At 31.6% G+C, this 23708-nt stretch overlaps 1 protein-coding gene across 2 annotated transcripts; it reads right to left on the bottom strand.

Moving 5' to 3' along the window:
* Window positions 1–1434: 1434 nt before the first annotated feature.
* Window positions 1435–2865, bottom strand: LOC107901703 (probable WRKY transcription factor 65). Of its 2 annotated transcripts, none has more exons than XM_016827796.2 (3): window positions 2540–2865; window positions 2293–2436; window positions 1435–2188 (listed from the first exon to the last, which is right to left on the bottom strand). In XM_016827796.2, the coding sequence occupies exons 1-3, from the start codon at window positions 2695–2697 to the stop codon at window positions 1663–1665; spliced, it is 828 nt and encodes a 275-aa protein (XP_016683285.1). In that variant the 5' UTR covers window positions 2698–2865; the 3' UTR covers window positions 1435–1662. The 2 variants fall into 2 exon arrangements, with proteins under 2 accessions (XP_016683285.1, NP_001313839.1); NM_001326910.1 differs by having other exon boundaries at window positions 1647–2188; window positions 2293–2439; window positions 2540–2707.
* Between the last annotated feature and the right edge of the window lie 20843 nt (window positions 2866–23708).

Genomic DNA, 23708 nt, shown 5'->3' with positions numbered 1-23708 from the left:
GTTGCGCCTGTCAGATAGACGCGATCCAAAAAAATACCATTTTCGTATATAATCCAGCTGACAACTTATTTCAGTATTTAATTTTTTTTTAAAATTATTTAGGTAAAAACCCCTTTATATTTGTTTGGGGCTAAACCCATATTTATTTTTTTGCGTAAACTGTTGGGTATACAAAAGCATAATGATAAATTTAGTCCTTAATATTTATATTTTTTGTCAATTTGATCCTTAAATTTTTTTTAGTTAAATTTGATCTCAAGCTTTTAAAAAAGAGTTAAATTTGACCATCAATCTTTAAAAAAGAATTGAATTATTTTTTTAATGAAAATATTGACTAAAACATTAAATTTTGAAATATGACAGCCCGCATGGCAACCTACATGTACTTCATGTTTTTGTTTTTAATTTTTATGTACTTTATAATTATATATTTTTTAAAATTTAAAATTTTTAAATATGGCAGCCCGCATGGCAACCACGTGTACTTCTTGTTTTTGTTTTTAATTTTTATGTACTTTATAATAATATATATTTTAAAATTTTTAAAATATTTGTTGATGTCATCACATATAAAAGAAATAATGTCATGTCAGAATGAAATACAAGTGAACAGTCACCCGGGTTGCCACACCAAGATCATTAAAAAACTGATATTTTAGTGTGCGTTTTCATTAAAAAAAAGTGATTTGACTCTTTTTGAAATGTTAATGACTAAATTTAGCTAAAAAATAATAAGGATAAAATTAACAAAAAATGTAAATATTAAAGGCTAAATTTATTATTATGCCAAAAACAATTAAAACGTTTCATCCTTTAATATCCACTTGGGTCCCTCAATTCTTATCCTCTTCCTCAACTACTCCTTGTATTATATTAGTATTTGTTTTCTTTTATTTTATATCAGGGATTATCATATTGTAATTCTCTGCTTGGCTGGCTAATTAGCTGAGAAAAAAAAGGAAGAAGCTTAAGATACAAGCAAAGCTTAGGTAAGCAAGATTTTATTTTATTTTTCCTTTGGATGAAAGTCATGACCGTCCAACTTGTCTTAAGATATGTTATATGATTTTTTTTCCATGGTTTTCATAATTTATATTTATTTTATCCATAAAATTAAAAAAACATTATATTTATTTTCGGCAGTCATTTTAAATTCAAATAACATGAAGACACAACCATTTGCAAAAGAGCAATTATTATTTATGCAATATTCTTTTCATGAGCGATAGAGACTGAATTTTGAACATAAATAATCTAGAACCATTGACTTTGTTCATTTTGCGATAACCCAGGCCACGACATGATTGAACGTAGAAAATTATCTCATAATTTTGATGAAGAAAATGTGGGAATTACATAATAAATCAAATGGTTCTGATTCATTTTAACCAACGGTAGAATTAAAATTTGAGAATCGAGAATTGCTGCTATGAGTCACGTTAAAATTGTTTCTATTCAATCAAGTCCCTTAAGCCGCCGGAAATTGTTACAACAAAGATAAATGTAATGTAACAGAGTTTTTTGTTTAAAAAATATTTTAAATAAGAAATCCGTTTTCCTTTTATTGTTTTCCGTTTCGTATCTTGTGCCAGACGATAACCGCACCGCGTTGAAACTAACGGTTCCTCCTCCGCCGATTCTGAAATCCTATTCAGCCACTTGTCAGCAGATCCCAACTTGTGGTCCCATCTTCCGTTGGTGTCTAAACACAAAGGAGCATTCGGGCAGCTCGCCCAGATCAGCGAATAACAACTCGTCTTCTTCCCTCATCGGGAATACCATACCAACGTCACCCTCTCCGTTGTCTCTTTCCGAAAATATCTGGCTTTCCAAAACCGTCGACGACGTCGTTTCCATCTCTCCCAACCAACCAAATTCATCCCGTGTTTTGAGAATGGAGTCGTCCGTCAGATCAGCGAACCTTTCTTCGCTTCCTGATTCCGGTTCCGTGTCCAGCTGCGAAGTAGATGGCTCGGGCTTTACTGCTGCCGTCGTGGTCATGGTTGGTGTCTCCGCTTCTGCTGCCGCCACCGCTTGTTTGGCGGCTGCGGTGTTGTTTCTAGAAGCGGGCCAAGGGTGATTGTGTTCGTAGGAATAGGTGACCACTAACATTTTAGGGTCCACGCGGCTCCTCTCAACTTGTTTCCTTGCTGGACATCCCTTTGAGCTACTACACCGGTAATAACCTCTGTCCGCCGTAAGATAAAAACAGAAATCTTTATCAAACTTTGAAAGTTACTCCTCGATGCAGACAAAACATGGGTTAAGTTTACGGCTAGTTGAGTTACATACCTGGGGTAAGGAGAGCCTTTGATGGGTTTTTGGCCGTACTTTCGCCAAGCCCAAGAATCAGACGGTGGAGCACTTTCCCCTTTTAGGCGCGAACTATCAACGTCCTTGATTGGCACTGACACCACTCTTTTCTGTATAGGTTTTCTACTGTAACAAAACCCATTACGTCAAAACCGAAAAAAAAGAGAGCAAACAACGTACTTAACAGAATTTTCTCGGTCAAAAATAAAGAACGAAAGATCATTACCCTTTTCTAGGGGAGGGGAGTTTCATGTCGTTGAAAGTAGTAGTAGGAGGAGGAGATTCAGCGCCGGTTTCTAACGAAACATTGTCGTTTCCTTCTACTTGTTGTTCAGAGACAAAAGGGTTGCCGGCTTTATTGAAATTACTGTCACCAGCGTCCATGATTGATGATCAGAAGATCTTATGATGACCGTTGATAAATCGTAAAGGAAGAAGAGAGAGAGCGAACTGGCTAGGTCGAAGAAGAAGAAGAAGAAACAAAGAGGTTGGTCCTTTTTAAATTTAGGGGGAGAGAGGGGCGGCACGTTTACAGATTGGGTTTTGACTATTTGTTTATAAAGGACGTGCCACCAAATGTGATATAAATCCAAAATTTTATCAAAATTGCAGCTTGAAATTAAATGCAATTTAACTTCTTTGTTTTTTAGTTTATATTAAATATTCGAAGTTCAAATATTAAAGTTTTCCACTCTCTCATCTTTTTTTAATTATATGCGTTGAAGTGAAATCTATTTTTAAAAATTTTCTAAAAAGATTTTAAAATGTGCCAACTGATCATTTCGTTTATAAGATTTGAAATTTTCGTTGTCAAGGATGAAATAATTTACCTTCCATTATTATTGTTATCTCTTTTTTTTATATATATATATAATGAAGTGGTGCTTGTTAATTTAGAGACTGTTCCAAAATGCCTAACCCTTACTCTAAAATATAGGCCAAGCAATTAATGTTTGCTAATGAAGGTTTTGAGCAACATTTAGTACTTAATTAGAGGTATTTTATGAGCTAGATTTTAGCAAAGCAAATTGTGTGGCCTTTGATGAAGAATTCACTTTAAATTGCCCAAAGTCAGCTTGCCCTATTGAAGATGAGAATCCTAAAAAAATTTCAAAGGCACTAAAGCACAAAACAAGCAAAAAGTAAGAAAACTAAAGAAAGCTCTAGAGTAAATGCTCTCTGTGTACGGGTTACTCAATGTTGAATGATACAAGTAAAGTCACGGAAAATCTGCATTTATAAATGATTATCAACTATATAAATTAAATTATATCAATGGCTTAGATTCAAACTTATCTATAACATAAAGTTCTAAAAGAAATTTAAACTTTCTATTATCTTTATCCTTAGAATTTTTAACATGCTAAATTTCAAGTTACTAGAGTGCTTACTAAATCATTAAGTTTCAAGTAGATGGGTCTTCTAGAATGTTCCAAGAACTAAGCCAATCTTGGTGGGTTTAGTAATATGAATTTACTCAAATGATTGCCTTAGACTATTATGCGTGCCTTTGTCACAAGCCTTTTACTGTATGTCACGATATTAATAAGTATGTGCAAGTGTACACAGTTGTCAACAAGTAATAAAGCAGTAAGTATAGAGTATCATCTCTACAGGGACATAATTTAATTCAATTAATTGCAAGATTAACTAATGGAAAAATGGAAAGTAACAAAAATATGAGTGAATTGAGTTACTACGTACTTAAATTAAATTTAACTAAGTATGCGAAACAAATTAAAATAATAACACAAAATGTAATAGCAGTGGAAACAGTGAGACAAATTCAATGAAAATGACATTAAAGGCTAGAACATTTATTTCCTCCTCACATGCAATCATCGAAAGCAATGCTGTAGAATGTTGTAGTGGTATGGTAGTTTACTAATCTGGAATCCACTGGTTGTAGGCTTTTCTCGAAGTCACTACGTTGAATCTTTTAATCACCTTAACATATGTCTATGTCAAGTTAACATCAAGATCACATTTTCAGGCATCGGTCTTAAGGATTATGCAAGGTAACAATATATGTCTATACAGTTACATATTTAATTACTGGAATAATTAAACATGCACCTTTCGAGTTGTATGTCTATTAATTACTATCTTCTCAAATGTAACAATTAATTCAATTGCTTACTAATATTAGCTACTCTTTAGCAAGTGTTAAACGTGAAAACCATTTGAATGAATAAACAACAAATTGCACAAAACATAATTAGCAAAGCATCGGTAATTTCATGATAAGGATCCATATATATATTCTAGCATAACAAATTTAATTCAAAATCATTAAAGTGAAAACCAACAAAAAAAAAGTTGCATCCATGATTTTAAAACAACAGAAAAAGAAATAGGTAAGAGAAAGAAAGAATGTTAGTCTAATGTCAGTGGTTCTCCGCAGCTAGCTCACGTTACTTCTCAAAAACTCTTTGCGTCATTCTCAGCCTCAATACTCACACTCTTATGTTTTGATTTTTCTACTCTCAAATTCTATGTGTTGCGTTCTATTATGTTCTGTCGTGTTATATCTCCATTCGCTCTCGTTATGCTGAAATTTACTACCTATTTATATTGTTGAGATCCTTTCATCTTTTTTTATTTTTAGGCATAATGGTTCATTAGTTTACTCTACTATTATAGTGGTTTCATGATTTCCTTTGACGTTGGTTCCATGATTTTCGCTTCTCACTATCTGATAGTAGACAAAGTCATTTGTGTATGTGTTGGAGATTGACTACCATGACATAGCTCGCATATTTGTGAACTAGGAAAGTGCAATATGGGAACTGTGATGTGCGGTCTCTATGCATGCAAGCTACAATGTATGCGAGTTGTGTTCAGCGAGCTGTCATACATGTGAGCTGTGAACTGTGAGCTCTATGTAGGGGAGCAATGCATGCGACCTTAGGATTGTGGGTTACGTGCTGCAAGTTGTAATATATGCGAGCTATGTATCGTGAGCTGCAATGTATCTAAACTGTGTACCACAGACAGTATACTGCGAAATACTCGCCAACAAGCGCTACTTGCAAGCTGAGAATAAAGAGCTTGCGAACTGTCTCTAAGCGCTGCATACGAGCTACAAACAAAGAGCTTGGAAACTAAGATGGAGTTGCGAACTGGTGAAGTGTGAGCTGTCTCTAAGCATTGCATGTGAACAGAGATGGAGATACAAACTGGTGAAGTGCGAGCTGTCTCTAAGCATTGCATGTGAACTGAGATGGAGTTGCGAACTGGTGAAGTGAGAGTTGTCTCTAAGTGTTACATGCGAGTTGTAAAAATGACTTGCTATATTTTGAATGATATCCCAACTAAGGTAACATCGAAAACCCCATACGAATTGTGGCATGAAAAGCAATCAAATCTTAATCATTTTAGGATTTAGGGATGTCCGACCTAAGTATTGGATAAAGATGGAAGGAAGTTGGACTCACAGATAGAATTGTGCATGTTTGTAGGATATCAAAAGGGAACAAAGGGTGGTTTGTTTTATAACCCGAAAGAGCAAATTTTTATAGTCTCAACTCATACTACTTTCCTTGAAAAAAGTTACATGAATGAATTCAAACTATGAAATAAAAATGTACTTAAGGAGCTTTCAGGAAATACACAAAACCTTACGAAAACGGTTCCAGAACCAACTCCTAATAATAAACATGCAAACGATTAGCAACATAGGGAGCCTCATTGCAGTGGGAGGGTCTCTCGTAAGCCTGAGTTTTTCCAATCTGGCAAAAGGATTCTTCACATTGAGTATACTGAACAGGAAGATGATGACCCACTTACATATGATGAAGTGATCTAGACTACTGATTCCAAGCTCTAAGAAATAACTATGAAAGCTGAGATGGACTCCATGTATTCCAACTCAGTGTAGGAACTTGTAGACTTACCGGAAGGGGTAAACCACATAGGGTGTAAGTGGATCTATAAGAGGAAAAGTAATGAGGATGGAAAAGTGAAAACTTATAATGCCAGATTTTTAGCAAAAGATTATACTTAGAAAAAAGGCATTGATTATGAAGAAACCTTCTCTTAAGTTGCCATACTTAATTAAGTTCACATATTACTATCCATTACGAAGGCTCTCGATTACGAGACTTGACAAATGGATATCAAGACAACATTTTTGAACAACTATCTTGAAGAGAGTATCTACATGATGCAATTCACCAGATATATAGCTAAAGGAAACGAGCACAAAATTTACAAATTGCTTAAATCCATATATGGACTTAAGAAAGTGTCGTGCTCATGGAATCAAAGATTCAATCAAGCGATCAAGACTTTTAGATTTGAGAAAAATGTAGATGAAGCTTGTGTTTATAAACGTTTAGGGGATGGAAAGGTAGTTTTTCTCGTTTTATATGTTGATGATATTCTACTCATTGGCAATGATGTAGGGACATTGTCATAAATTAAACTGTGGTTAACCCAATAGTTTAGCATGAAAGACTTGGGAGAAGCTAAATTTGTTCTAGGAATTCAAATCTTGAGGGATTGAAAGAAAAAGTGATAGCACTTTGTCAAGCTTCATACATAGACAAGATATTGGAGCGTTAGCTATGACAAATTTAAATAAGGGAAATCAACCATCCATATTAGGATTTCATCTCTCTTTAGAGGACTGTCCTAACACAGCGGAAGAAAAAAAGAACATGGGAAAGGTTCTTTATGCTTCGACAATAGGAAATCTCATGTATGATATGTTATGTTATGCACATGCTCAGATATTTATTTTGCAATGGGGTCGATAAGTCGATATCAAGAAAATCCAAGACCAAGGCACCAATAAACAATTAAGCATATACTCAATTATTTACGGAGAACGAGGGATTATATGCTTGTGTTTCTGGAAGGGACCTTACTTCTATAGAATATACTAGTTCTGACTTCCAAACATGTTGAGATTCGAGGAAATCGATATCAGGATGTGTTTTTGTCCTGAGCGATGGGTCCATTGTGTGGAGAAGTGTAAAACATACATGTACTGCTAACTCCACTATAAAGGTCGAATATGTGGCTGCTTCTGAAGCTACCAAATAAGCAATATGGCTTCAAAAGTTCCTCACCGATCTTGAATTTGTTCCTGGTATGGAAAAAGCTATCACATTGAATTGTGATAAAAGTGCTGCAATAGCTAATACCAAGCAGACAAAAAACCACAAGAGGACGAAACATATCGATTGAAAGTATCATATCATAAGGGAGGCAACTGTAGAAGGAACCATGGATGTAGTTAAGGTCACACTTGAGGACAACCTTGCGAACCCGTTTACCAAGACTCTACTAGTTAGGAGTTTTGAGAAACAGATGAAGAGTATGAGAATGTGAAATATGGCTCATCTACTTCCCTAGGGCAAGTGAGAGACTGTTGGATCTTGTTCCCTGAGTGTAGTATATTCATTTGTAAACTTGTAACGTTTTCAAGTAAATTGGTTAATAAAATAGATTCATTGATTACAATAATATACTTTGTATAATTGTCCTCACATGGTTTTTGCATGCAAAGCAAAATGGAAGCAAATATTGCTCATTGATTGTCTAAATATTGAACTAATACTAAGCGATATTACGTGGTCGGATCGTAGTACAGAAAGATAGTTTGTATTAGTAGAAGCACATAAACATGTCCCTAATCTAATTGAAAATGAGCAAACCGATTAAAAGACTAATATGTCGTTTATCAAGTCCAAGTGAGAGATGCATTGTCTTGGGCATTAGAGCGAATGATTTTCAAAAGATAAGATATAGATGTGATTGACTGGACTGACAATACATCGGAAAAGACACAAGCAGAAAAGATCCTAAATCCATTTTTATTCATTTGTAACATTCATAGTGTGTCATACCTAAATCCTGAATGGATGAAGGACTATGTATATGTGACTCGTACACTTTGATGTAAGTAAAAGCATGAGTTCAAATAGATAAGGAACTGAAAGCTAGTGTGTTAAGTGTACAACTTTTGTAATATGTAGCGTCATTTACAACAGTGGAATTCATAGCCAAAAACATGGGTAAATGATATCCTCTCATTGGCATTACATGGTTGATGAAAAGTGAAATTCACAACAATTCTATTAGTTTCTATAAGAAGAGATAATTTTCGATATCACCCCAAAAGGAGAGAAAAAATTTTCTAGTTCTGTGTTTCGATTCAATTGGTTCTAGCCCACACTTGAAGCAGTTTGTGTTACGAGAATAGAGGAGAAGATCGTTTGGTTCAAAGTCGAGAAAACAAATGTCCACTAAACTGAAAACACAAGTACGAATTCGATTAAGGTTTATTGTTATAAATATCACATACCGAGTTAGTTTTTAAAATTTTAATTTTTCGCTATGCAAGAAAATCGTTTTCAAATCGAATTTTTTCCAACAAATTTCTCTTTCGAGATCAAATCAATACCAGAAATGAATTTATTTCTCTACTTCTTACTTTTATTTAATTTGTTGTTTTGCATGTTAGATATGAGTTCCAAAATGATTACATCTAGATCCATGAGTAGCTAATTTCCTCAGGGAGATTAACGAACAAATATGTGGATAATTAACGAATGAATGACGGTTGAAATTTGATTTAGTTGGTTTAAATTATGTGCGGTTAAACCCTAGAAAGTGACACCCCTATGAAGTAATTTAGGATAAACAAGATCGCGAGATAAGTTTACCAAGTACATCATAATTTATCCTGATCAAGAAAGTGAGGCTGAAAGGTAAGTGTGCTTTAGTCGATTAGTTAATTAGTTAGAGGCCGAGAGATAATAACTAGTTAATTAATAGATGACTTGATAAAACCCAAGTTCTGAAGTTAATTAGGATCACTGAAGTGAGTTGATCTCCTGCTTGTTTTATTGAATTATTTTCCATTGTTAAATTGGTTGATTTTTAGTTTAAATAATTTTTAGGATAATTCGATTAATTGATGTTAATTTGAATTTTTTGTAATATAATTTTAAATCGGTACTATTTAGACTTATTAATGTAGAGAATTAATTTAGGTTTACTTTAACCTCCCTTGGCTACGATCCTCGGAATGCTTCCCAAAGTGTTTCATTGTAACACTAACCTATATTACAATTTGACCCGTATACTTGCGAACACCGTTGCTTAATTTTATATCTTTTTGTTGCAGTATTTCAAGTCCAGACATTTGCACGTCTGGTGGTGGTCAATATAAACTACGTATGCCATTTATGTTGTATGAACAGGCAAACTAATTTCAATAAATTCACCTTGTGTGTGTTTGTTGTTTAGAATTAGGTCTCTTTCGCTCTTAATGCTATCAGTAAGTTAAATCCTAGTTGTGAAGTTATCGAGTTGTTTATTTATAAGTGAAATAACTTCAATGATATTTCTCTTGGTTATTGGTAAGGTAAAGATAGATTGGCTACTAGGCTGAACGTCGACAATTATAACTAATTTATTAAGGAACACTAAAATTAATTATCTTTGCATTGATGATCAAGCCCATGAATCACAATTGAGATTTTGCCTTTGCCTAGATCTTCATCATATTGGTTTCTTTTAAAAATTCAAATTGTGATATTCTTTTTGATGGTTTTAATTTTTAATTTCAAAATTCCCCTTTTTTATATTATTTGTTTTTACTAAAAAATAAAATTATTTAAAGTCTCTTTAGATTCGGCCCTACTTACTGCTATCTAAAATAATTTATATTATTGGGTAGGAATTTATTTTTGTTGGTCTCGACGACCTACAATTGGATAATTTTTAGTTTGATTGATCGGTCCAGTTTGATTTCAACAATTATGGTTTAATGTAAATTAAAAATATTAGATTTACTAAGCCATACTATACACAAATTAGTTATATGCATTAAATATATTACTTTTAAATATCTGTTAACTTTTTTAAAATATAACCATTTAAGAAATTAAATGCAATAATATATATGCTTAGTTTTGAAATCTTGATCGTTGATATTAGAATGGTTTTCATTCTATGGAAATTTAAAATTTTTCAGAAGTAACAAAAAGCAGGTAGAAAAAATAAAATGTTACATCAAATATTAAAAACCTATAAACTATAAAAATAGTGATTAAAAATGAGACATTATATAATATAAAATAAAAAAATTAATAGAAATGATTTCAAAATTAAATGATAAAAGTAAATTAATTTCAAAAGTAGATGAAATATTGATTAATAGTGGGTCTTAATTTTTATTTTAATGTTATAAACTATTTATGTGTTGATCAATTAGGCCCACCACATATCGCACACTCCACCTAGAATTGTTCCATATTTTGCATGAAAACTTTACTTTAGATAATATATATATGTGACTAGTTTGATTCTTATGTGATGCATGTATTTATTTTATGTTATTTAATAATTAAAATAAATTAAATTAAATCATATTATTTTTTTAACATAACAGATTTAAAATAAATATAAGTAAAGAATTAAGATAAAGAATTTGACAAATAATACATTCAAAAGAATGTGATAATGAAATATATTTTAAATAATATTAAAATATTTTTTAAAAAATATTTGCGTGTGTAACTTTGTTTTTAAAAGATTTTAAGAGTTTTTTAAACATATTACACAAATATATCGTGGTATTTATTAAATTCCGCATTAATTTCATATTTGCTTCTTATATTATTTATATTCCATTTTTTTAAATAGCTTTAATGTTAATGTAATTATTTTTTAATTATATTAACTATGTTTTCAAAACATTTTTAGTTATGCCGATTGAGTTTGAGCTCAATTGGCATAGACATTGTTGCTAATACAGGAGGATGTGAATTCGAGTGCGCTGAAACGCATTATCCTCTTATTTACAGATTGGGGAGGGGTTATGGGTATTTCTAAACTTTGTGTCAAAAAGAATAGATATTATCAAGACCTATAATGAGATTATTAAAAAATATTTGTATTTATGTTTTTAACCATTTATAATTTTTTAGCAGTAAATTGTAATAGTAAAAAGTTTTATTTTTTTAACAATTTTGACTAAAAATAATATTTAAAAATTTTTACAACTATTTTTAGATAATTTTTATTGAAAAATATGTATTTACAAGATATTACACCCCAAAAATTTTCAATATAGTAAATGACACTATTTCGAAATCAAACATAGTGAAATTCCAAAAAAAATTTGGAAAGCGAGTCAGACAAATAATTTTTATGAAAGTAAAATTTATAATGGAAATAGAAATCAATGAAAATAATTGTGGAAGTGGAAATGTGGCAAAAAGGACTAAATTATAAATTCTAAAAGAGTCTGAGTCTTAAAATGTAAATTTGACCAAAAATGAGTTATTATTGGTTATTTGGCATGAAAATAACTTGGGATATGTATTGGTGTGGTGAAGATCATTTTTGAGACAAAAATAGAAAAGATTTGAAAGTGTGGATTAAATTGTAATTTTTTCATTTTTACTAAAAAGCACATCAATGTAATTTTTACCACCCAAAGACTATTGTGAATATTTAAAAGTGAATTATGATGTTTGAATTTATTAGTAACTAATGGATGTGAAGAAATTGTACAAGAAGGCAATAGGGGAAAAACAATAGTTTTACCACATAAGGACATTTTAATCATTTTTCAATTATTTTATATTGGAAAAAATATTTTTACCCGATATTTGATTTTATGGAAAAGAATGTGAGCCATTAGATGGGATTAATTATAGATGATGGAGTGTGAACCACTAATTTAAAATGAACTTTAACCAATTTGACTAGGTCTTAATTTTTTGTATTATAAAAAGGAAACAAAAGGCCAAAAATTGGCCATTTCTACTCCTTCCAGCCGTGGCTCCCACTCCCCTTGGAGGTTCTCCATTGTTCTTCATTTTCCTTCTTTTTCTTTAAATCTTTAAAGCGTCCAACACCTTCCCACATTGGTTTCATGTTAAAATCAACTAGAAGCTTCCAAGCTTGAATCTACCTTTAAAAATCTCTCTTTCAACCTAGGGTTTCATGAGTTCTTAAGAGATAAAAGTTGAAGATAGAGAGAAAGTTTCCATGAAGTAAGAAATGGTGTTCTCAACATTTCCTAAGTACTATTTGAAGTTATTTTCATAAGAAAGCTCTAAAGCTTGTATAATGATATTTTGTTTGTTTATGGCTGTTAAAGAAAAGAATTGAAACGGTGCAAGAGAGAGCTCTTGAGCTTGTATGAGTGAGGATTCACTATTAGAAAGGTTGGAATTGTAACACCCTTTTACCCGACTTGATAAGTGCTAAAAGTAACATGTTTTAATAGCATTCTTTGTAATACTCAATTATTGCCCGGATTCGTGTATAAATAAATAAAACCAAGTTTTAAAAATATATAGAATAAAATGCCCAAATTACAAACCAAAAATGAAAAGCCCAACTCAATAGCCCAATAACAAACTTTAGCCCAAAACACTTTCAGAAAAAAAAAAACAAAAACCTAGCCCCTAACCCTAGTCGCTGCATGCCTTAACTGTCGCCGCCTCCTCTGCGCATGTGCGCCTCTTCCACGGCCTCAATACCTGCGAGAAAAGCGGATCCAAACAGCTATAGACGAAGCAAAAAACGGAATAAGATTTTTATCACTTTTATTTTACTGTAATTTTGACTATAAAAACAGGAGAAAAGTTGTAAAATGGGGGATTTTTTTGACAAGAACGAAGAGAAATAAAAGGTAGAAAAGTGGAGAGGTAGTTGATTTTTTTTCGTTTGTTTTACTTTTATTATTTATTTATTTTTTACCATAAAATAAAAAAAGGGAAGAAACTTACTTACTTTGCCGCGTTTGGCGCCGTCGTGGAGGCTGAGGTTCGTCATTTTCAAGGACAAACGACGCTTTTTTTTATCAGGGGAGTCGAAAAAAACCAAAATTTTTTTTTTGATTTTCCGGCCACCGTGGTCCGGCGTCAGAGCCATGGCCGGATTCTAGGGAGTTGAGAGAGAATTGAGAGAGAGTGGAGAGGTTTTTGAAGTTTTTTTAAAAAAACAAAGGTTGAAATGAATTTTTAAAAAAATTTTGGGCTTAAATACCCATATTAAAACAGCGCCTTTTTGAGTTTTAAGTTCAGTGGTCAAAACGACACCGTTTTGGCGTTAATCCCTTCCTTACCCGCATGTCGACCCGACCCGAAGGGAGGATCCGCGTGTTTTGCTTCGATGGGCTAATTGCGCTTCCAGCCCTTCCTCTTTTAAATAATTTTACATTCAAGTTCTTCTTTTTTTAAATTTAGCCTAGAAATTTGTTTTGATTCACAATATGATCCCTTGAAGCTGCGCTTTTTGAAGAAGAAGGGATAATTTCTCTTTTAATCCCTCCTTGTCATTCGCGCATTAAAAGTGGTCCTCCCTTTTTATTTATTTTCAAATTTGACCCCAGACTTTTGTTTTAGGCTTAATTTAGTCCTTTTTGTTATTTGTGCTATTTTTTTAATTAATTAATTTAATGCTATCTTATTTTCCATTATTATTATTATTATTATTATCATTATTTCCATGGACATACATACATTTTTTTAAATATATGTGCATATATGTTTTAAACTTTTGTAGAAGATATACATGTACATATTTTATTTATTATTATTTTATCTTCACAATTCTTATGTACATGTATATACATATACATTTATATTTTATAATACATATACATTTTCCTTATTTTATAATCCATGCACATATACATGTATTTTTTATAATATATATACATATTTTTTAGAAATTATTATATGTTTTTTTGTTTTATATATTTCATTCTTTTTTTATATGTATACTTATATATATGTGTTTTAATATATGCATACACATATTTTCAAATTTACTTATATATTGTACTTATATATATACGTATTTTCTAAATACATATACATATATAATTCATATTAAAATATTTTTTTTATGTTGTATATTAACATTTTATCTTTTTTTTAAAAAATATATTTTGTTTCATCAAAGCATTAAAATCATTTTTGTGCAAAGGCTTTCAAGATAATGTAATATTCAATATTTGGGATTTTCGAGAAGATTGAGCCCTAACGTATTGGCTTCCAATTTTCCTTGTTAACTCTAAATAATCGAGAATATTTTTTTCAAAATGCATGAATAAAAAAAATTATTTTTGGGAATTCAACATGTTGTGTCCTAATGTATTGGGTATGACATATTGTTTTCTTGAGATGAAAATTTTCCTATAAAAAAAGGTAATATTCAAAGTTTGGGAATTTTGAGAGATTGTACTCTAACATATTGAGTTTCAATTTCTTCACCTAACTTAAACAATCGAATATTCCCTAAATAAGAGTATTTTAATATGTAATTTGGTTTATACAAGTTTTTTAAATACAAGGATCATATTTTAAAAATCTTTTTAAACTTTTGACACCAAGACATTAAATAATCAATTTGGTACCGATTTTGGGCGTTACGAGGGTGCTAACCCTTCCTCGTGCGTAACTGACTCCCGAACCTGTTTTCTCAAATTTCACAAACCAAAATCGCTTTTAAGGTGAGCCGATCACACCTCAATAAAGGATCGGTGGCGACTCCAATTTTTGTCTTAAAGTCGACAACTAAATTTTTGTTTTCAAAAAAATGGTTTCGACATTCTTAATGCAATTTTAGGTGACTATTCAATGTTAATGGTGAATTTTATACTCCTAATCCTTTAAATTCGTGTTTTTATACTTAGGAGAGCATTTGAGAACAAAAGGAGCGAAAATAAAAAAAATTGAAGTAAGCTATAGGAGCCACACGGGCTGACCCCTTCCACAAGGCTTGGACACACGGCTATGTGAGCCATACCGGATGCCACACAACCATGTGGTAGGCTGTGTTGATTTAGCGAATTGGCAATCTGGACTATAGGAAAATGATATTTTTAGGTTTTCCAGGCATTTTAAGACGTATATATGACAAAAATAAGAAGATATGAGTGACTCGTCATATAATACTCAAGAAAAAAAACTCAGAAAATACCATTGAAGCTGATTTTGAAATAGATTTCCATCAATATTGAAGACTTCCAGTTGATTTCTTGAGAGATTATCATGAGTTTTTTTTATTTCTTTCGGTTTAACTGTCTCTAGGATGTTTTTATTTTCAAGCATGAACTAATTTTCTAAATACCTAGGGAAGATGAACCCTATAATTGATTCAGTCGTTTGATTTTTGTTTTACACAATAAATACTTAGATCTTGTTATAATAGCTCGTTTTTAGTGGTGTCAAAAACAGTGTTTTTGGGACCACAATTCTGATGTATCAGTCCGTAAATATTAAATAATTAATATTTACAAAGTCATTAATGTCGTATTGAAATTTGGTTTAAAAATTCTAACGTTTAGATAATTAATTTTAAAAGACTAAATAGTAAAAAGTGTAAATATAAATTGGTATTGGTGTTTTAGTGCCAATTGGATATTTAAATAATTTAGGATGGTTTATTATGGAAATCAAGCCATTTCTATACTTAGTGGACGGTAGATACGTAGAAAATTGATTAAAAATATGAAATAATGGCAAACTTGTAATTATTGTAAAATTAATTAGAAGAAAATGTAAAGAATGGTATCATTTTCTTCATTTTTTTCTTTTATGTTGGCCCAACCTCCATTGAAGGACTAGGGGGAGCTTTGGTTTGAATTCATGTTTGCATGTAAGTGTTTATTGGTTAATTTTTCATGAATTTTATGTTTTTGAGAACGTTGCAACTTGGTCCAACTACCTCGTATCTCCATTTTTGGAATTGTTAAATATTTTTGAATGTTACATTGAGGAATTTAGTGTGTTCTTGAATTTTAATGGTGAATTATTATGCTTGGGTGTTAAATAGAAATATTTTGTTAAAAGATTTTGTATGATTTTTAGATTTAGGGATTTAATTGAAAATAAATTAAAAATACGTATGGTTTTCTTGTGAAATTTTAACATATATGGACTGTTTTGGATGTGGTTAAAATTAGGTTCTATGGGTTGAGGATTTAATTGTAGAATTAAGATTGATTTGGTTATACGGATTAAATTGAAAAATGTGTAAAAGTTTGGGGAAAATGTAAAAATTTGTAAATAAGAAGATATATGTAGTGAATTGAATAATATATGAATTTGAGGTTAATAATTGAAATAAAATTATATTATAGATCAAGAACAAGTTTATAATCGAGGAAAATAGAAGGTTGTGAAATATTCCCTAGACGTTTGCCATTATTGCAGTTTAGCCCTGGTAAGTTTGTTTGGTTTAGTTTAATATGTTATTTAATGCATATTGAATGAAAAACTTGTTTGATGATTTTTATTTAAATACTTAATATTAAATTAATAAGAATTGAAATAGTGAATTGTTTGTGACACAGTTTAGCGATGAAAACTCTGAGCCAGATGAACGTAGGATAGAGTACAATTGGTATGTCAATAGGTTATAGTGTGCGCAATACGGAGTTGATTGGAGATGAGACAATGATTCATGACCTGTGATTTTACACTTAATATACCGAAGTTTAACATTTGTTGCGGGATATCGCGATATATTACAGTGATTTTGGCGTGTTACCGAGGGTGGATGTATAGCCTTCAAGCTTGGCACTTAGTGCCCAACCATGTTTCCGGAGGGATGTTAGCCTATGAGCTAGGCCCTCGGTGCCAAGGCATGTTATCAGTTGGATTAGCTTGTTTGAGCGTTTGGCGTGTTCCGGGTGGATAACAATGTACTCATATCTGTATATCTTTCATCAGACAATGTTTCTTGTGTTAATTGTCTTGGTATTGAATGGTTGAAAGATTATTCATGTATCTCCTAATAGCATTGTGGCTTGATAGTGAATAATCTTGTACTTGTTTATGTATAAACTCACCTGTTATGGATTGTGGTTGACAGGAAACTCTGAATTTTAATCTTGTTATTAAAATTGTTATGTTTAATTCTATTAGCTTTATTATTTTAACCCCCAAACTTATTAAGCTCTATAAAAGCTCACTCTTGTTATTTATTTTATTTCCTTGTAAATTATGTTTTGTGGAAATCGAGTGATCAGATCAACTCGAGGAAAATCACACTATCTAGTTATATTTTGGTAGCTTTTAAGTACTTTACTTACTGTTATATGGCATGTAATAGGTGATATATAAATAGTTGGGTTACTTGTTACTTTTGGGGTTGTTACATGTAAATGAGGTTTGTCATGGATGGATTCTTAGTTCAATTATATATACTTTTGATGATGGGTTTATAGGTGTTCATGAGTATGTGATATGGTTTTATTGTTATATACTATTAGTGAATGGTTATTCTACGGTGAAATTGACTTGAATGTTGAGTATAAGTAGTAAACTTATTATGTGTTTTTGTGTGATCATGAAATCTATGAAATGTAACTTGGTTGATTAATTAAATTGTGGTGTCAATGAGGACACATTGGTTAGGCATTTAGGATAGATGTTTTGACATGTTTTGAGCTTGTTTAATCATGTTTTGAGTTGCTATAATTGATGCTAATTGGTTTGTTTGTTGTTCAAGTAGGTTAAATATGGTAAACTTGAGTTTAAAGGCACATTTTGGATCACATGGCCTGGGACTTGAGCTATCACACGACCATGTGTCTTAATTGTTTCACTATAGGTTGGTCCACACTGGCACAGAGAATTACATGGCCTGGTGACACGGCCGTGTGACCCTGAGCTACACAGTCACAATTAGTTACACGGCCGTGTGACCTTATATTACACGGTCAGCATACACGGGTGTGTGAATAAGTCACACGAGCGTGTGTAGTAGCCACACGGCCATATTTTTGAGCCATACGATCTGGGCTCTGTCACATGGCCTGGCCATACGACCGTGTGACCTTTGTTTTCTAATTTTTCAAAATTTTCCATTTTTTTCAAAATGACCCCTAATTATTTCCAAATTATATTTAGGGCCCTGTAGGCTCGATTTAAGGTCCATAAATGTATTTTCTACTTGATTTAAAGGAGTTATTGAATGATATTAGACAATTTGTGTAATTATTTCAACATGAATTGAAATGTTTTGAATTATACTGTAATACTCTGTAACCCTAATCCGGTGATGGAAACGAGTTAGGGGTGTTACACTTGTTCTCAATTATGTGTACTTAATTCTTGGTTTGATATTTCTAGATTATTTATTCATGTTTGATGTGCTTAAATTAGAGGAGGAATAGACCCTATTTAAGAATAGGTCTTGCGTAATTGAGTGGAGTTGCATGCAATTCTAGAAATAGGAAGACATTAATTTACCAGATTAGAGTCAAATCCAATAGGGGAATCCATAGATCGAGTTAATGCGATAATAAGGTTTTAATTAGAAAGAAATTTCAATTAATCAACCTAAAGTTAGTTGTTTTTGCTCTTGAAAGAGATATTAGCATAATTTAAGGATTTCTACGAATCAAGATACTAAGTAAATAAATTGCGTAATTTAGATTGATAGTGACAAATGAAATCTAGGTGAATTCTTTCCTGGGCATTGTTTCATTTCTTGGTTGTTAATCTTGTATTTTCCTGATTTGTTCTTTGTCGTGTTTATTAGTTAATTAACTTAGTTAATTTTACTTTTCAATAAATTATTTGAATTATTCAGTTAAATAATAGAAAGACAGTAACTACTAGTACTTTTAGTCTTCATGGGAACGATATCTTTACACACACTAATCATTCAGTCTATCAACTTCTACTGGCGCACTTGCAATTGTCGTCGCCCCAATGGTTAGTCCTTACCCTGAGCCATTCATTCTACGCTGAACCAAACTTATGATTTCCTTATTACACTAGTAACTATCTTCTTTCGACTTAGCCCTTGTATAGACTCTTTCTTAAGGAAGACCTAATTCTAACCACTTCTCTTACATTCCCCTATCTGACATTTGGTTGTTTACTAAACACCCTTTCCTTGCAGACTTGTACTCTACAGGATTGTCCAGTAGGATCCTTCCCCTTCATAACAGTTTACTAAACACCCTTTCCTTGCAGACTTGTACTTTGTGTTTTGGGCGTTCAGGCTCTGGGACATGTGGAGAGATATGGGAATGTTGAGCTACGCTCTATTCACTGAGACATGTTGGTGTATAGGAGAGTGCTATAAACTCAGCCTAAACGTTATGGGAAAATCTTGAAGATCACATTCGCCATGTTGTTGGCACAAAAAATCATTTAACTATATTCTCTTAATAATTGACATCTATTTAAAACGTCATTTTGATTTGCTTTAAAGAAAGCTAAGTATTGTTGAAATTGTTTATCTTTAGAAAAACTCAAGTATTTTTGGTTTACAGAAAACATCATATTTCAAGTAAATGTCGCAGTGAAAAAATAACATAAGACATTCGTCATTTTGAAAACATGTGAGTAAATTTTCAGTTTAATGAGTAGGTAGTGTTGAGTTTTGAAAATGAAGTATTGAGTTTGAAAATACAATCATTGAGTTGAGTTTGACATTATTATGAAAAGTCCAGTTTTGCTTATCAATTTCGTAAATTGTCTTCGTTGATAGTTTAAAAAAAATTCAAATCAAGTGAAACAATCCAAAAACCAAAATCCAAAAGAAAGTCCCAAGCCATAGTCCATAGACATAAAAACAAATCCCAAAATATCAAGTATCAAAATATAATAGCTTTTTTGATAATTTTTTAGTGCATCTCCGTCAGTTGAACCCATCCTAGCATCTATTATTATCTGAAAAATCAGAAACCTAAAGGGGTGAGCTTTTTAAAGTCTAGTGTGGTTACAAATCATATCAACAGAAATTAATACAAAACATCATCAATTTAACATATCACATATATAGATAAATATACAACCATAGAATCACATTTATCAGAATGTATAATGACGATATCAATTCAACACTTTTTCAGAAACTGTAACACCCCTTACCCATATTCGACGCCGGAATAGGGTACGAGGCATTACTAGAACACATACATTTGCATACGTATTAAACCGAGTTACAAAATTTCATTCAAATTAAGGTTTTCCAAATTATTAACATGCTTTTATAAATCTTCACATTATAACTCAAAATACTATAATTATAACAAATAGGGCCTACGAGACCCGATACTTACTCATGTAATTCAATGCTTCATTTCCATTTCATTTAATTCACAATTTTTCATGTTCACAATTCAAATCAATTTATCAATCCAAATATACATTTCATTACCACAATTATTCTTTTAATTCAAAAAAATCATTAGAAATTTCCGTTTAATTCACGTACAATTCAATATCATTAAGTTCAATACTAATACGTATTCACCATTTAACTCAACGTTTATCGATTTTACCATTCATTAACACATTTATAAAATTCTTAGTATTGCAATGCAAACATCATTTAAGCTTAAATAACAACATTGAATCAACTCATCATCCTCTTTTTCGTCATTTTACTCTTCAAGTGTGAATTTAGTATTTCATTTCCTTTCCACATCCATTTCCTACGAATATCACACAAAACAATAACATATCAAATATAATTCACAATTTATATAAAAATATTGTTATTATTTACACATAACTTACCAACATGGGTTACTCCATATACCATTCATGGCCTTACTTCATACCAAATCATATACCAAATATACCATACATACATACTATGAAACTTTATTTTCCCATAAGAGCTTAAACCATGATCAATAATATACAAATGTAAACATTATTTCTAGTTCCACGTTTATCGATTATAATCGATCATATAACCAATTATACACAAATCATTCACATATATTTAATTTTCATCCTCCTCCTCTCCATTCCACATCATTAGTGTACTTAACACTCTTAGAAATAACATTTTCTATAGTTTCATTATTCACTCATATGTATCTTCAAAGCTATCTATCCGAGTCAGGATCACTAAATTATTTTTATCTGGAGCTACAAAACTCCAAATTAAAAACTGTTAATTTTCCTTAAAACTAGACTCATATATATTCTTACCATAAAATTTTCAGAATTTTTGGTTTAGCCAAATAGTACAGTTTATTCTTTAAATTTTACCCTGTTATGCAGTTTGACAGTTCTCACCACCCTCACTAAAAATGAATTATCTCACTGTACAGAATTCAAATGGTGTTCCCGTTTGTTTATCTTGAAAATAGACTCATTAAGGATTCTAGTAATATAAATTATAACTCATAATTATAGTTTTACAATTTTTACTGATTTTCCAAAATAAGAACAGGGGATTCCAAAATCAATCCAACCATGTCTCATTAAAATTCAAATATCTCAAAATATATAACTCTTTTGCTTGTTCTATTTCTTTTATGTAAAATAGACTCATTAAGATTTTATTTCATATCTTATTCACTCTATAATTAAATTTCCACCATTTTTGGTGATTTTTAAAAGTTACACAACTGTTACTGTCCAAAACTATTTTGTTGTTAATTCTACTTTTTCATAATTTCACTTTTTCACTTTCATTCACTATTCAATTCAAAATTCTCTTTTCCATTTTCAAGTCAATATTCAATTAAATTCCACACATATATTCATTATTCAATTACACTTAATCGTTACATGATATCATGTACTTTCACTTAGTCAATTTCCCGATGAGCACTTCGGAATAATAACAGATACACGGTGGATTTAGCATACAGCAACCATCCTTTCTAATCAATGATATCCGGTGGGATCAGCACATAGCAACCACCTTATAATTAATGATACTGGTTCACATAGTAGCCTACACATAATACTACACATGTGACCATCACTATCCGATACACGAAGTAGCCTGCACATAGTACTACACACGTGATCGAAGCTATTCGGTACGCATAGTAGCCTGCACATAGTACTACACATGCGACCTATCATTCTGGTACACGTAGTAGCCTGCACATACTACTACACACGTGACCATCACTTTCACTTTCACATAATGGTCTACACACAGTCCGTGCCACACATGTGATCATTTCTGTCACTTCATTCGTATCCCTTTTTATTCCGAATGTTCAACTGGAATTTCTCATTTTTTTCTCACTTTTTCTCACTTTTCTTTTTCACTAATCAAAGTCAATTCTTTGTTTTTCTGGACTTATAATAACACATTTAACTTATTTAACACTCACATTCATCAAAACAGTCATTGACTCGAACTTTGGCAAAATTACGATTTTGACTCTAAACTTTTGCATATTTACACTTTTGCCTCAAAGTTCGGAAAATAAACTTCATCTCTTATTCTTATGTTTTATGACATGCTAAACATCAAACTTAGCAAAAGTTGTTTAACATAATTTCTAGCTTCATATTCTTCCATAAAACATCAAAATAACACATTTCACCTATGGGTATTTTTCAAATATAAACCCTAGGTTAAATTATTCTTACAATAAGCTAAATCAAGTTACCGGGACTCCAAAAATGAAAAGAACATTAAAAACGGGGTTAGAACGGACTTACTATCAAGCTTGGAAGCTAGAAACCATAACCATGGCTTCCCCCTTACTAATTTCGGCCATGAGGTTGGAGATGATGATTTTTGGCCTATTTTGTCTTTTTAATACATTTTAATTACCAAATTACCAAAATGCCCCTAACTTAAAAATTTCCTCTTTCACTTATCTCATGTCCATTTTTGTCCACAATTTAACAAATGGTTTAATTGACATTTAAGGACCTCCAATTTAAAATTTCATAACAATTGGACATTTCTAACATGTAGAACTCAACTTTTGTACTTTTTACAATTTAGTCCTTTTGGCTAAATTGAGTGCCCAAACGTCGAAATTTTTGAACGAAATTTTCACAAAATTATTTCGTGAAATTGTAGACCATAAAAATATAATAAAAAATAAATTTTTCCTCGTCAGATTTGTGGTCCCGAAACCACTGTTCCGACTAAGCCTAAAATTGGGCTATTACAGAAACAATGCAGATTTTTTAGAAAATGAGTTCCTACCCATCTCCGCTACACACCATAATGAGTTCCCTAGAACTTGTACATCCAATAACACACCAATAATGTGGAAAAGCCACCAGATGTTGTAGTCGAGTTGCCAGAAAAAAATATTGTGGTCGAGCCACCAAATAATGTAGATATACTACTAGATATAGAATATTGTGGTCAAGCCACCAAAAATTGTGGATTATTAAACTGTCAGAATCTTTCTCCGTACAACATTATCCCAACCCTATGCATGTGATATGGCATACAGAACATAATTTCAGTAGGCATGCTTTACATGCGAATCAAATCTTATTACGATTTATCACAATGGCATGTTTAATATGCGAATCAGAATTAGAACAATGACAAGCTTAACAAGTGAATCAGAATCAGAATAATAGCATGCTCAACATGCGAATCAGAATATCAATAAATCAATGTCATGTTTATAATACATGCATAACCAATATCGCCATACATCA

This window comes from Gossypium hirsutum, chromosome D06 (genome assembly GCF_007990345.1).
Source record: "Gossypium hirsutum isolate 1008001.06 chromosome D06, Gossypium_hirsutum_v2.1, whole genome shotgun sequence".
In the NCBI taxonomy this organism is placed as follows: domain Eukaryota; kingdom Viridiplantae; phylum Streptophyta; class Magnoliopsida; order Malvales; family Malvaceae; genus Gossypium; species Gossypium hirsutum.
The sequence above is the reverse complement of the archived record's forward strand: the minus strand, read 5'-3'. Positions and strand labels throughout refer to the sequence as shown.

Bases quoted from the DNA above. Each gene is read 5' to 3' on its own strand.
- LOC107901703 (NM_001326910.1), bottom strand. From the start codon at position 2,697: ATGGACGCTGGTGACAGTAATTTCAATAAAGCCGGCAACCCTTTTGTC. The intron at 2,440-2,539 runs GTAATGATCTTT...GTTTTGTTACAG, and splicing joins CTCCCCTCCCCTAGAAAAGG to TAGAAAACCTATACAGAAAA. The intron at 2,189-2,292 runs GTATGTAACTCA...TACGGCGGACAG, and splicing joins AAAGGCTCTCCTTACCCCAG to AGGTTATTACCGGTGTAGTA.